This window comes from Montipora capricornis, chromosome 14, assembly GCF_036669925.1.
Source record: "Montipora capricornis isolate CH-2021 chromosome 14, ASM3666992v2, whole genome shotgun sequence".
Lineage (NCBI taxonomy): Eukaryota > Metazoa > Cnidaria > Anthozoa > Scleractinia > Acroporidae > Montipora > Montipora capricornis.
The window spans coordinates 43,483,896-43,498,895 of record NC_090896.1 but is presented as its reverse complement, the minus strand read 5'-3'; the positions used below and the strand labels follow the sequence as shown (position 1 = coordinate 43,498,895).

Below are 15,000 nucleotides of genomic sequence, written 5' to 3'. Positions count from 1 at the left end.
GGACCAATTTGTTCCGCTCGGGATTCGGAACTCGGAACAATTGGTTCCCCTTTTAGCAATGAAGGACCATTTTGTTCCCAAGTAGTATGAAAGCACGTTCCGAATTCATCAAAAGGAACACAAAAAAGAGGAACAATCTGTTCTCGCTTTTCCAGAGGGGACCGTTCCAGAACCAAGAAAAGGAACACCTTTGAAAAACAAAATGCGCTCAAAAACATCGTTAGTTAAAAAGAAAGAAGCCAAAAAGCGACTAAAAGATCACTTTGTGGAACACAATCGAATGCCGAAATTTTGCTGACGAAATACAACACTCAACTCAAAAAAGGAAACAAAATTGAAATTTGGGAAATGTGAGAGAGAGAGAGAGAGAGAGAGAGAGAGAGAGGCACTGTACCCAAGATTTTCATCGTACAATTCTGCCAGAAAATTAATATCGTCCTATCATGACACAGTTCTCACTTGGTGAGCTACGAGGAGTACTGCTCCTTCGGCGAGACTCTCCAGAACTGCATGATGATGTTGAAACCCGAGTGCGAAAGTCCTTGAGGAGAAGTCACGACGCTGAAAAAAATGAACAGCAATCTTACAAAGCAATGCTTGGAGAAAATAGCTTTTCCATGTTTGAATTTTTAAGCTAGAGTTCCGTGACACTCGGTAAGCGGTTTAAGGTTAGGGTTAGGGTGACACTCGGTAAGCGGTGAACACCTGCGTTCGTAAAACGAAAGGTGGAAAGAAATATAGGAGAATCGTTTCTTGGGAAAGAAATGGTTCAAGGCAATGACATGCCCGTCTCAAGGGAACTTAATCATTTAAGTAATCAAGTCTTTTTTGTTATTGATTTTTATACTATTTATGGAAATGTAATAATTATCTGTAGGTAGCACGGTGGCGTCGTGGTTAGTGTGCTCGACTCCGGATCGAGTAGTCCGGGTTCAGGTCCTGGCCGGGGACATTGTGATGAGTTTTTGAGCAAGACACTTTACTCTCACGGTGCCTCTCTCCACCCAGGTGTATAAATAGGTACAGGCGAAAATGCTGGGGGTAACTCTGCGGTGGCATAACCTTCAACCTAAGTAAAATGAGGATCACCAATTTAACCTAGCTAGGTAAAAACGGATTCAACCTGAGAACGCATTTCAACGGCAACCGTATATACACTTGGGCAGATCGTTAATAAATAACAGAAATAAAAGAAGTCCCAACATATTTCCTTGAGGAAAAACACATTGAAGAATTCGCTCAGATGATTAATTGCAGTTTACTTAACAGAGTTATGCTCAATTTTTCAAGTAAGAAGAAGCCATTTCAGGGTGGATCCTCTAATAACATACTGTAATTTAGACAGGAAGATTTTGTGATCCACAGTATCAAATGCCATGTGTAGATCAAGAAAAACAACAGCATTGATAAATCCACGATCGATGTTTATTGACCAGTTATCAGTAGCTTTAAATAACACTGTGACTGTGGAATGAAGTGATCGAAAACCAGATTGCTGGTTAGATAAAAGGTTGTGGCTGACGAGATAGATATACAATTGGTCATAAATTAGGCGTTCGAAAATCTTCGCTACTACTGGAATAATCGAGATTGGTCGATAATTAGATTTATCAGTTCTTTTTCCTGCATTTTTGAAGAGTGGAGTGATTCAGGCATTCTTCAGGGAAGATTCCTGTTAATATTGACTGGTTAAATATCCGAGTCAGTAAGGGATTCAGAGATTAGCTTTGGTTTGAGAAGCCTAGCAGAAATACAATCAAGTCCTGCTGACTTAGACTTACAGAGGTTAGTAAGGTGCAGCGGTACTTGTGATTGAGTTATAATTTCAAAAGTAAATTCTTCACTGGTTTCACTGAGATACCATTTCATAGCTAATGTCTGCGTTTATTTATTTATTTATTTATTTATTATTTATTTGTTTGAGCAGGTTGAAGTTTTGGCAGCTATTTAGCTGATGTGGACCTGCTATATCCACCCACCCATATACTCACAGAGGACAGCTACAACACCGGGAACTTCATCCCCTAGTCCACTATTTTTTTCGATAATTCGGGACCGATTTCAGCGAAGAATTTATTAAGGGTTTCAGCAATTTCAACGGGATTGTCATTTTTGTTTCCATTAGACTCTAGTTCATTAACTATTCTGTTTGGGTTTTCTATTCCGACAGGCTCATCCCACGGTTGGACAGAGATGTCGGTGTTAAACTTTTGGGCATCAAAGTGTTTAAATTGTCGATATGAACAGTGTTAGTTCCTTTAGTAGCTAAATATAAACCAAGTATGATTATTTATACTAACGTGGGACGCTCCGGAGCAGACTACGTTATTCGGTTACCCTTCGACGTCATTTGCACTAAGAAATAATACAAAATCAAGTCCCTTTTGCAAGTTGCATAAACTGAAACCCTCTTTGTTCCTCTTTTTTCTTCCAGGCAACATCGACCAAGAAAAGTTACTTATATTTTTGCCAATCAGACAAAGAGACAGCCCACTTGGAAGAGGCAATTTGAGGAAAGTTTCAGTTTCCTAACGTTGCTGCTTATCGCTGTCGCATCGTGTAATCATGACGCAAGGGCGTATAAGGATGGCGACGTCATTTTGGGTGGTCTGTTCAACTTGCACTTTGCTGGAGACGAAAAGCACTGTGGTAAACTGTATACCATGGGTCTAGGACAAGTAGAAGCCATGATTTTTGCCATAAATAGCATCAACCAGGATCCCAATCTCTTGACAAACCTAACCATTTGTTACGATATCAGAGACTACTGCGAGAGTTTGACTTTTGATATGAAAATTATCCATGTCTTCGCAAAAAGAAGCGATACAGAGTGTATGTCTTCTTCACAACATCGAAATATCACGGATGTGAAGTATAAGCGTATATCTGCGCTTTTCCGGGAGCGCGGTGCTTCAAGTCGCTGAAATTCCCGCCGTAAGTCCATCTGCTACAAGTGATGAATTTTTCAGAACCGTTCCACCAGCCAGGTGACAGGCAAAAGTCATGGCAGACATCATATTACGTTTTAAATGGATATATGTAGCGGCTGTAGGTCTGGACGATTATTTTGGACGAAATGGGATCATGGCGCTGGGGAATGAATAGTACGTTAGAAAATCTTTCTGCGTGGCTTTTCCCGAATTCATTCCAAGATTAGAATATAAGGACAAAATCAGGCAAATCGTTTCCAGGATCAAAATGCAGGTTAGCATTGGTGTAATCATTGTTTGGATTTCTGGGGGTTATGGAAGAGCTTTCTTGAAAGAGGCAATGGAAGAAAAGCTTGAAGAAAAGACTTTGATACTCAGCGACGCGCTGACAACTGAAAAAGCAGTGTTTCTTGACCCTCGCTACAAGATGCTACATGGCTTATTAGAAATACAACATCTTTCTGTGCAAATGAGCGCCCACCTAGCACCATGAAAGCACGTACACAACCTTGCTGTTGGGAATGTAAGAAATGCCTACAGGGAACCATTAGCAACCAGAACGAAGCAAATGGATGTAACAAGTGTGCACCAGAGACCAAACCAAACAAACTTCGCACAAAGTGTGAACAATTATGCGTCATTAACCTCGCTGGGATTAGTATCATAGTCATCGTCTTTATGGGATTTATGCTCACGCTTCTAGTTTGCGCATTATATATCAAGTTCTATAACATCCCGATCATTAAAGCATCGAGTAGAGAAGTCTCGTTTCTCCTTCTGATTGGAATCGTGTCCCTCTTAGCACTGACCGGCCTTGAATTAATCGAACCTAGCGATTTGGTTTGCAGCGTTAGAAGTATCTGGCGCTATGCTGGATTCAACCTGTGCATTACTGTCCTGTTTGTGAAAACAATGCGAATAACTGGTGTTTTCCAGATTAATAAAGGAACGCAGGTGCTTATGCTGTGCTTTAAATCCGTAAAAAGGCAAATGCTGTCAGTTTTTGTATTGAATTTTGTGGGACTTGCTTTGGTAACGGTGTGGGTATTCATTGACCCACCTAAGCGTGAAAAAATAATTCGTCCAGATGGGTACATCTTCCTTGTATGCAAATCTTTCTTCACTATCAACGATATGTCTTTGTTTATCACCGTGTGCGGTTACACGCTTACCATGGCTCTCTTGTGCACATATCACGCGTTTAATTAAGGGTCGTAATATCCCAGAGAACTTCAATGAAACGTCTTATATTGCATGGTACTGTCATCCCTAGCGTATTACCCAGTAGCGTTTAATTTTGAGGGTTGGTACGTGACTCTCGTGTCTTGTTCCACCACATAAGTATCTTCACTTAGCTTTTTGAGCTGCTTTTTCTTTCCAAAGATCTACATTCTTGTGTTTCATCCCCAGAGAAACACCTTGGAATCCGTCAGGTCGCAAGTGTCGCAGTATTCCTTTCAAGCTTCGCGCTGTTGCCATTGGGAAAACCATTACTACTCTGGATCTTTCGAAACCAGAGTGAATGAAAGGAACTGAACGGTAAACCCAGAAAAGACCCTTGGGCGACTGGATTGTCGATTTTCAATTACCACTCGTTCTCAATTTCCTTGCAAAACATTTTCAGAGGGTACAGCCTTGAAAAAAACCTTTATTGATCAGTCCAAAACATCAACTTTAAAAAATTCGAAGCACCACTAGTTATCTTAAGTCTTTTAGAGTTTTACCTTTTTGCTTGATTGATGTTCATTCAGTTCAAATCTCATGTGTTTAGACGCTGTCAAGCAATCACTGCAGCGGAGCAGGAAATAGGATGAGGTTCCCTGATAAAGGGATCAGATCCCGCGTAGTTATTGGCGGATATTTATGTACTTTGTCAGTCCATAAAAAGAAAACGAACAGTTGTTCAAAAAATAGAGTTTAAGAGTCGCAGCAGCTTCAGTGTCCTCGGTATTATTGTAAATTTAACTAAAGTGCCAGCATTCGATTTCTTGTATCTCATTTACACGTATCCTAGATTTTCGCATCACAAATGTAATCATAAGGAGAGCGATGCATTTTCTTCTTTGGTGATTTTTTCTAAACGTAGCTCCCGTAATGATAACCCAGACAATTCCTCACCCATCCACTGATTCAATGTATCGTCTGACAGGCTCGACGTCCGGTGCATTCCACAAGAACGGAGGGCTTGGCAGACCGTTCCGTTTGCTATAAACAGCACATTGCTTGAATTCACAAGGTGCTGCCGACCAAGCATATCTCAATCCTTTTGCAACGTAGTCTGGCGGGCAAGTACCAAGGAGCTTCACAACAAAACCAAGTTTTGTTGAAATTATTTTAGCGTCGGTGAATTCTGCTTTCTCTGGATCCTCTGACGACACGCAGTACAACTGCAAGGAAAGAGAAAATAAACTGAAAGAAAGCACGCATTAATTCATTTCGATCTCAACGATACAAGTGTATTGTAAAATAGTGTAAGGATGGATGAGACCTCGAAATAGCAACAACAGCTAGCCATCCCGTTCTTAAGTTTTAACAGGCAACCAGGTGACGCCGAGAAAATGGCGAGAGGAAAAAACGCACTCCAGATATCATCCTGGCTTTTGCGCTATGCCACCGATAATTGTTTATCTCCTTTACTCCTCAAAGCGCGATGGCTTCAGGTAACGCAGATGAAACATTTTTGATTACCTGAAATCCCTGCGTTGAGCGTAATTCAATGCCTTGGTTACCCACACTTTGGTATTCGACAACTGCAACCCAAAACGTTGAACCACAACTATTAACTGAAATCATTACATTTGAAACAAGAGGACCAGAAAAATAGACGTCCGTTTCTCCATACGCGATCGCTTGTCCCGCTAGCGCTAAACGATAGCCAACATCCTGTTTATCAGGCGGGTGAATGCTTCCATAGGAAGAAGATTTATTCCCCAAGTCCATGGCAATGGCCATGAAGACATTTTTCTCTCTGATGTTTGGAACATATCCATAATTGGCTGTCTGAGCCCAGCGTATGATAGGAAATCCATCATCTGCATTGGATGATTGATAAACTGATGAAAGCTATATAAATAAAGAAATAGGAAACCTTTAGTACAAATCGCGGGCTTCTCAAGTGACTGGCGATATTAAGTTTTGCTTGTACCAGAAACGGAAACAACAGACAATAAGTTACTGATGTTGAACGCCCAGTGTTCTTTATATCAACATTCGAAAGTAAAAGTCTATTAACGCCGTTGCTTCACGTTCTCTCTTGCTCCAAACTTTACCGTTTTAGAATCTACTTGAAATATTAAAGCTCAGATTTAGCAAAAAAATGAACCGTCGCTTCCTAAGCCACCTACCTGTACAAATCCGAAGGGAAACATGGGACTTGTGAGCTTATTTGTTCCATCATACCATTTGGATCGCCAATCATCGATCATCGCTGGAAATGTACAATTGTACGTGGAAGGTGCTGCCGCGTTCGCCTCGCCTTGATACCAAATGGCACCATAAATAGTCATATTAAGAAACGGGTGAACCTTGGAAGTGTATAACACTGATTGCGTTTGGGGTCCAGCGACGGGCGTCACCTTTCCTGACAACAATCTGAAGGCGACAAGAAATTTATTTAAAATTACTGATTTCATTGTTCATTTTTATACGAAAGAGGCATAATTCGTCTGAGACGAACTTGGGCAAACACTTGATTTTCTACACGAAAAAAAAAATCAATTCTGATTGGCTAAAAAAGCAGTGCAAAACGTGTAACATCTTTGCGAAGTTGTAACCGAGCAATTACAAATGAACTTTCATTGGTTTAGAAACAATAGAATTTGAATAAGCCGATCAAATCTTTTGTTTTGATATCAAACGTGAGCCCTGGATGGCACAACTTTTCCCTGATTGAGTGATTCGCGTACGTTTCTTCTGTTTAACCATCTCGAATTTTATCACGTATATCATTACTTGATTTTTCTCGTGCAATTTGGATCGTCTTTGAAAAAAATTACTCGTGCTTATTTATTCCAAATTGCACTCGAAATTGTGTGATTAGCTATCTTAAACATCTGTTAAGGACGGTGCCTACTAATTCAAGGGTATTTTTGCGCGGTTTACTGACTATGCGGGAAAAACAGATCTTAACAAGTGTTATTGAAATCCAAAAACAAAGTTGGGGGTAGCCACACATTTTTCGAAGATAATTAACCAACAATATTTGTAAAAAGCTTTAAAATGCAAAGCAATTTATGACGTTCTTGTCCAAATTGAAGCTTAATTATCTCTGAAAAATGCGTCGCTACCCCCAATTTTCTTTTTGGATACCAAGGGCACTTGCTATGTTCTACTTTTTCCGCTTAGTTTTCAACCGCGCAAAAATATGCCTGTATTAATAAGCACCGCCGATAGGAAATCCATGCAAGTATCTCGAGATGCGCAGAACGTATGCGCAATAACAATAGTAGGAACCGTCCTTAAGTTCGTCTCGTTTGAAACATGGGCACTACATGGATTATACGTCTAAGCGAATTGTCTTATTAGGGCTTTTTCCAACACGCATTGAGGTGGATAACTGGTCCTGAGCCCGTCTTTATACGAGATGAACCAAAGAGTATAGGATCAGTATAGGAGGTTTTCACGTGACGTCATCGCCGCCATGCTGGCGGACGAAAATAAAAGATCTATAATCAGATTCTTTTGTTCGTCCACCAGACGTCGTACATTTCTTTACTGTTATTGATGTCCCTAGAGTTTGGTTGAGTAGTTAGAGATTTGGAGTAGCTTCAGTTCATTTTTATGCAGTCGGTCTTCATCAGAGAAGAACAAAACTCCTTCTAATGTCACGTCGATAAATCCTTCAGGAAAATCCGGTTTTCAATGCATTGTATAAATATTGCAAGTTTAGACGAAAGATTGAAGTGATCCTCGCACTTTTCAGGACAATTTAAGAAATTGCGGCTTCAACGGGATTCGAACCCATGAGCTCTGCAATGCTCTACCAACTGAGCTATGAGCAGGTCAATTTGTTGGGTTCATGTGTTCCCGTGAAGGACTAAGGAAGGAAATAAACATGAAGTGAAGTGCGGGTTATAATGCACTATAACTCGAAATTCAAATACACATTTCTTTCCTTCATTAGTCTTTCACGGGAACACATGAACCCAAAAATTGACCTGCTCCCAACCGTGCAGCTTTATAGCTCAGTTGGTAGAGCATTGCATCCGCATCGCAGTTCCGTTGAAGCCACCTGAACTTTTCAGGTGACTAAAGAGTGTTTTCACGTGACGTCACGGCGGCCATGTTGGTGAACCCAACTAATCCTCCGGGAATTGAGCTCTATTATCATGCAAACGTTTTCTTTTGTTTCAGTGGAAAAACAAGGGTTACTGATCACGTGAATGAAAACGCTCCATATGAGATAATTGCTTAAATTGTCCTGATAAGTTCGAGGATGTCTTCAACATTTCGTCTATAACCCGCACTTCAAAACACATTTATTTCCTTACTGCAAGTTTATTAAAAAATATTTAACTTACTTGTCGTGTGCATTTTCTGCAGTTATATTGCATTGCCGTAGGGAATCAGGAGAGGACCATGCTTCCACTGGAGTACCGCCCCAGTCTGTTGCAATTAAGCCAAGTGGACTTTTGTAACGATCGTAAATGTTCTTACCATAAAACCAACATACGGCTGAAAAGTACTTCCACGCACCACCATCAACGGATTCTTCACAATAGAAAAAAGGAAACTGTTTTGAAGGTTTATATAAAAAAAAAAACCTTTACTTCTTCGCGCTTTTTGCTACTCGAGGACTATTACTAATAGTCCTCTAGTTGCGTAGCAGGATTTGCATTAGTCCACTAGTTGGGTGATACTAATTAACAATTATTCCACGAGCGCGCGTTGGATATGAGATGATAGCATAATAATCATCTCATATCCAACAAGCGCGAGTAGAATAATTGTTTTATTAAAAACGCCCCCAAAATATAAAAAACTAGACTACAATAAAAACAAAAAGGCCCAAAAATCACGCATATGCTTGCCGTGTTTGTAGATCAGGGTTTAATGACTCTCAAAACTCTCGAATTGCATTATCCAGTGATCCAGTTTTTAATAAAGTGTATTATCGCCTGTGGTTATTTTACCTCTTAAAACCAAGCATTTCGTGTTTCACTCCACAGTGAGGCAGCACCAAAGTTCTTTAGAAAGTAACCGATCATACACCCGGAATATGACCTTTACTTACCTTTATTTTACATCACCAACACAATAAAAGTCAAAGTCATCAATAACGCAAACGCAACGTACTCAAACCAATCAATACAAAAACTTGGCAATGTAAGCTGTTCTACTAAAGAAGATGAAAAAGTGAGCATTTTCTCGGTAAAGTCAAGCATAGCATAGGTTCTTACTAGATGAGGCAATACTCCATGGCTGTTCAACTTCCCGTAGCTCATACAGTGGAGAAGATGACTCAATTAAACTTGCGGTAAACAGTCGTATGTCCGGATAGTGGTCGGCGGCCTTGATAGCTTCTGAAACATTTATCACCTGTAGGTTTACCAAAATGAAAGCAACTGAAACGCTATAAAGCAACAATTGAAACGACTGACGGTCGAAGATTGCTTAAGATTTTCACCAACCGCTTAAAACTTGAATTTACGCCCTTGGGCACCCCCGAACTTTTGGTATCGAGTTCAAAATAAACTGCGGAAAGAAATAGAATAGTCACCTTTCAATGCCACCGACTAAGTATTTTGGCCTCTTATTTCCTGAATCCAACGACTGAATGAGATTTTATCTTTTAAATTTCATTATTTAATATTACAATCTTACATATGTTTTATGACTTTTAAGTATTGGAGTTTTTCTAATAACTACTGTAAAATTATTCACTATTGTAGCTGTAGATAGGTAATTTAGCCATATGGTTGCCATGTACACTGTATATATCTCTTCCCGCTGATGCTTCACAATTGCTATGGTTACCCATCTGGTGCGTCTTGCACATAATGTATGGTCAATTTCGACCGTTTTTACCCTTTTCGCGAACGACTTACCATCTTACATCGTACTTTGTCTGTTGTATATGTGCGCAGATGATACGACGGTATACTTTATTGTCGAGAGGGCGGACAAGGCAATCGCACAGTTAAACAAGGCACTGAACGAGGTCTACAAGTGTTTGAACAATCGACTTACTCCCCACCCAGGTAAGAGCGAGATTGTGCTGATAAGTAATGGAACTATTTGTGGACCTTTGCCCCTGCGAGACTAGGAGACTCAATCCTTGTGTGGGTTATATGGCCAACACTTCTTGGCATGACAGTTGATGACAGACGTACCTGGATACCACACACCCTGGAACGTAAGGAAAGCTTTCACTAGCAAGCTTGACTTGTCAAAACGCTCTAGGTTTTTTTTACCCAGAAACGTTCTGAAAGATAAATTTCTATTTTAAAGTGATGTTGCTTTCTCTAAGTAGGGCCTTGTCCCCTGGGGTCGTGTGCTCACTCTGACGTATCATAGTCCATAGAAAAGATTCATTGTAGAGCAGCAAGAATCATTTTCAATTTAAGTAAAGACATGCTATCATGTGAAGTGTTAAAACATGACCACTATTGTTAAAACATGACCATTATTGACCAGGCCCCAGTTCTGATCTAAGGCCGGATAACTTTATCCGGTGGATAAGTCACTATCCGTACGTTTCAATCTCTGCAAAGATTTCAGTATTTGCCCTCGTAACTTTGAATATGCACACTATAACAACAATTAGTATCTCCCAACTAGTGGACTAATGCAAATCCTGCATTTTGATTGGCTACGCTACCAGAGGACTATTAGTAATAGTCCTCGAGTAGCGAAAAGCGTGACGTTTTCTCTCGTTTTATTCTTAAATAAATATTTCTTCAACTTGCATTTGCTAACCTTATTATTGCCTTTTCTGTCCGACTAGTTGGGTGATACTAAAACAATTAAACTCTTCGCCATCAAAGGCCACGGGTCAATAGCCCAATCGCCTTCGCCTCATGGGCTATTGACCCGTAGCCCTTGTGGGATACGGGTCTAATTGTTAAATAGTTACAAGGTGTGTAAGGGCCGATTTACACGATACTATTTTGTCGCATGCGACAAGCTCAAGACAGGCCTACGACATGACTTTACGATTGTCGCAGCGTTTGAAAACATGTTTTAAAATGCTACGACATTTTTTCTGACGTACACAACAATCATAAATCATGTCGTGGGCCTGTCGTAAGCCGTTGTCGCATGCGACAAAGTCGTACCGTGTAAATCGGCCCTAAGAAAATCTTGGCCAACATTTAACGTGAAGTACATTTTATACTCTGGACAGTGACTTATCCACTGGATAAAGTTGAACAACTTGGGCTTGTACTATCAGATAAAGGTTGCAGAGCCTTTGTACAAAGGAAACAATCATTGGTATTGTTATTTACCAAGAGTATTTGTAGCCAGCAGAACATCTATAATTACTCATTGCAGGGACGTAATAATTTAATAGTACCAAGATTTGATACTAAGTATTCAAAGACCTCGCTAGCATCTAGAGGAGCCGTATTGTGGAACCTAACATGCGTTAAGTTTAGGTCTTAGGAGTTTATATCAAGCATAAATCACACAGTGCATATAAACTGAGAAAGATTTTACGCGAAGATATTAAGAGATAAGAAAGCTACAAACAATGGAAACCACGACATCCTATCTCTAGCAAGCTGTGACAACTTCTCGGCTTCTGATCATGATGCTCGAATCTAAGGACCCTTAATCCCCTTGTCGATAATCGTGTTTCTGAGCAAAATTCTTGCACAACGTATCATTTCGCCTCACGATACCCTTTATCAGCAGGTAAGATGACACAGTCCTCGACACCGTCCCTCGAGACACCCTTGCAAAACTGGATCAGACCGGTAAGACAGTCTAACGTCATCCTCAATAACTCGGCGTTCCCCATTGGTTTTGAAGCTTTTGGTGAACCGAAGGTACTTAGTTGGATCACCATCAAAGGATATCATTTCCCTTTTATGCATTTCGAGCTTCTCGAGACCAGAGGTTAGGATGCGGACTGCTTCTGTCGGCTGTTGGTTTTGGTAGCGCTGGAAGTCTAACGTCTCTCCAACTGCATCACTTTGCTTCCGTTCACTGGGTCGCTGCGTTGGATCCCCCGCTAAATTGTCATAAGGCCTTGGCGGATATCCAGAGGAGTTTGCTTTTGCCTGCCCAACATCATTCTCATAGGACTGGAGATAGGTTCCAACCGCTTCACGGGATGACCGCTTTGGAAAATCATTAAGAGACTCAAGTGTGTATCTGGAATCACTACTAAAATCCATCCCGATCTGCGGCCCCGGCCCTCAGCCTCAAACTTGGCCCTTAACAATTCTCTTTCTTTCTCCAGACTCTGCTTCTCGTGTTCTAACTTTTTCCGAAGACTTAAAAAAATTTTCTCCCCTTCAACTTTCTTCACTTGGAGCCTGGCCACCGCAAATTTCATCTTGAAAGACTGCGATACTTTAATATTTCTCGAGCTGCCTCGCAATTCTACGGTGGAGAAACGTGCGATGAGATCTGACTTGTCATCCGAAAGCATTTCTAGAGGTGCTGAATCTCGAGGGAGGTCATGAGAACTTCCCCGTAAATTCTGGAGTAGGCTCCCGAGTTGCTTTGCGCTGACCCTGAGGAGCACTTTTGAAGGAGGACTCGCGTGGATGCTGCAGAGTATTCTCAGGAGAAATCGCACGTGGGGTATAAGGGTCTGGCTGATCATCGGCGAAAGCAGTGCTTCGAGGAATGGCACGTGGACTCTCGCGTGTATCGGGATGCAATCCCGAGCTTGCAAATTCGCACGCTGTTTTGAACCACCAAGTGAATTATTTATCAAAAAGGTTCTTCTGGATATCTTGTCAAATACAGAAAAGCCTTCTCGTTATACCTTGCGAACAAGCCATCCAACGTATTCTTCTTTACCAGAGCTTCCATATAATAATAAAAATAATAAATAATAATAATAATAATAGTAATATATATGTAACAATTATTCTTTGAAATCGAGGTGAATAGTGGTAGTAAAAATTAGACGATAAGTTGGAGGTCCCGTCTCACAACCCTTCAATGTTCACAATTCTGTGGGACGTAAAAGAACCCGCAAACTTGTCGTGAAGAGTAGGGCATGTAGTTCCCGGTGTTGTGGTCTGTCTTCTGTGGTGTATCCTATTGTTAATTCCACCATGTATGTATTCATACTCAATCAGTAAATAAATAAATAAATAGATAAATAAATAAATAGATACATAAATGAATAAATAGAATTAGGAATTGTAATTGATGATAATTATATAAAAGCATGATTAAATAGATAAGTCTTAAGTTTTCTTTTAAAGTCTTCCAGTGTCTTCTGATTTATTAGATCATCTGGCAAAGCTGTCCCATTGGGAAGGGACACGAACACAAAACGCCCTCTCTCAACATCCTTTTGTCTGGGAGCGAGAAGTAATCAGAGGGCTTTTAGAGCCCGATGTTAGTGCTCTAGTACGCTTATAACTTACGATAAGATCACATAAATATGTCGGAGAGTTGTTATGGAGACACTTGTAGACCATCAGAAGATTTTTAAAAATCTTTTTTCAGCTGTCAGCCCATGTAGCTGATGTAGAACAGGTGAAAGGGCTCGACAACAACGCGCAAAGCAACCTTAATAACAACTTCAATAATTTGCCGATAACTGCCTCAATAATCTTCACGAAGAACGTCGTCGCCAACAACTGCCTCGATAATTAACAATTATCCTGCGAAATCGCGCGGAATATCGCCTGATACTTGAGTTGGCTAAAATCAGGCGGTATACCGCAAGATTGAGCGGGATAATTCTTTCATTATTCAACACATTGATAACAAAGCACAATTTTCTACGTTTATTGGAAAAAAGCTGAAAAAACTATCATTTTTCTCCGCGACATACAAAGTTACGTATATGGCAGGATATACGTTGAGTAGGCACGGCGAATATTGAGCGCGCTATGACCATATTTGGACATTGCCACAATGTGTTGAATAATAATTGTTTTAGTATAAATACACAAGTGATTATTTCAAAAAAGAGAAAAAAAAAAACATTTCAACGCGAAATCATCTTCACTTACAGTGGTAAAACGACTACTGGCAGCCATTTTGTTCGTCGAGGTGATTATCGGCTGATAATCCGAGATAGCGAGCCAATGAGAGCTTGCGATTTTGTGTAATCACCTGTGTATTTAAACTAAGAACGGATATACATAGCCGCTGCATTTATACCAGCACTCTACTTGTTAATTCACCACAAAGTACTCGCTCCGACGGCGCAAAGTCCGTACCAGAACGGTTCTTACAAAAAGAAAAAAAATAACAAAGTTGATAAGAAAGGGAACTACAAAAACCAAGGTCGAAATTTGATTTAACAAATTGTTGACCTCAACTTAGAAACAACGGACGAAGAGCAAAATTGGACAAAATAACGCAAAGCGACTATAGCTTAAAACGAAGTAAAGTGACAAAGGAAAACTATTTACATACGTAATGAACTAAGAGGTGTTGGTGCATGAAAAAAGACAACTCTTATTTAGAAACAGAAAGAACAAAAACGGCGATAGCTAAGCACAAAATGAAAAGATTTAGAAAAGGGGGTGAAAATAAAGCAAAGCGTGAAGCATAAGCGTAAAGCATACACACAAACGAGAAACAGATTCTATAGCTACAAAGTTTATGTTAGGAGAATCATTTTGTTTAAGTAGTCAATATTGTCTAGTTCTTTTGTTGAAACTATAAGTAGTTAAGTGTTTAAAGTCGGGGTATAGTTCCTGCCATATGTGTGCTGCCATTGCATGTATCGTTTGAAATCAAACGATACATGAAGAGAAGAAGATGGCAAAGAATCGTGAACTCCATGTCACGTCTTAAGATGCTTGAAACAAAGAACTCACCTGATGTACTGTAAACTGCATGTTACTCTGACCACTGCAAATCCAAACGTCTCCAAATAAAACATCTTCAAGAAGCACTGAAATTATACTTGTACCCATTTTAGACA

The 15,000-nt window shown here is 40.2% G+C and overlaps 1 protein-coding gene and 1 pseudogene across 1 annotated transcript in view; one reads left to right on the top strand and one right to left on the bottom strand.

The window, feature by feature from the left end:
• The first annotated feature begins 443 nt into the window (after positions 1-443).
• LOC138032009 (extracellular calcium-sensing receptor-like) lies at positions 444-4,203 on the top strand (annotated as a pseudogene).
• A 340-nt stretch (positions 4,204-4,543) lies between these two features.
• The window catches only part of LOC138033735 (sialate O-acetylesterase-like), a 23,682-nt gene continuing 13,225 nt past the window's right edge, over positions 4,544-15,000 (bottom strand). The window contains exons 2-7 of the mRNA XM_068881543.1: positions 14,894-15,000; positions 9,329-9,467; positions 8,450-8,639; positions 6,275-6,521; positions 5,619-5,993; positions 4,544-5,317 (exon numbers count right to left, since the gene is read on the bottom strand). The exon at positions 14,894-15,000 is cut by the window's right edge and continues 75 nt beyond it. Of these exons, the coding sequence (XP_068737644.1) occupies positions 5,045-5,317; positions 5,619-5,993; positions 6,275-6,521; positions 8,450-8,639; positions 9,329-9,467; positions 14,894-15,000 (1,331 nt within the window). The 3' untranslated portion in view covers positions 4,544-5,044. The remainder of the gene's footprint in view (positions 5,318-5,618; positions 5,994-6,274; positions 6,522-8,449; positions 8,640-9,328; positions 9,468-14,893) is intronic.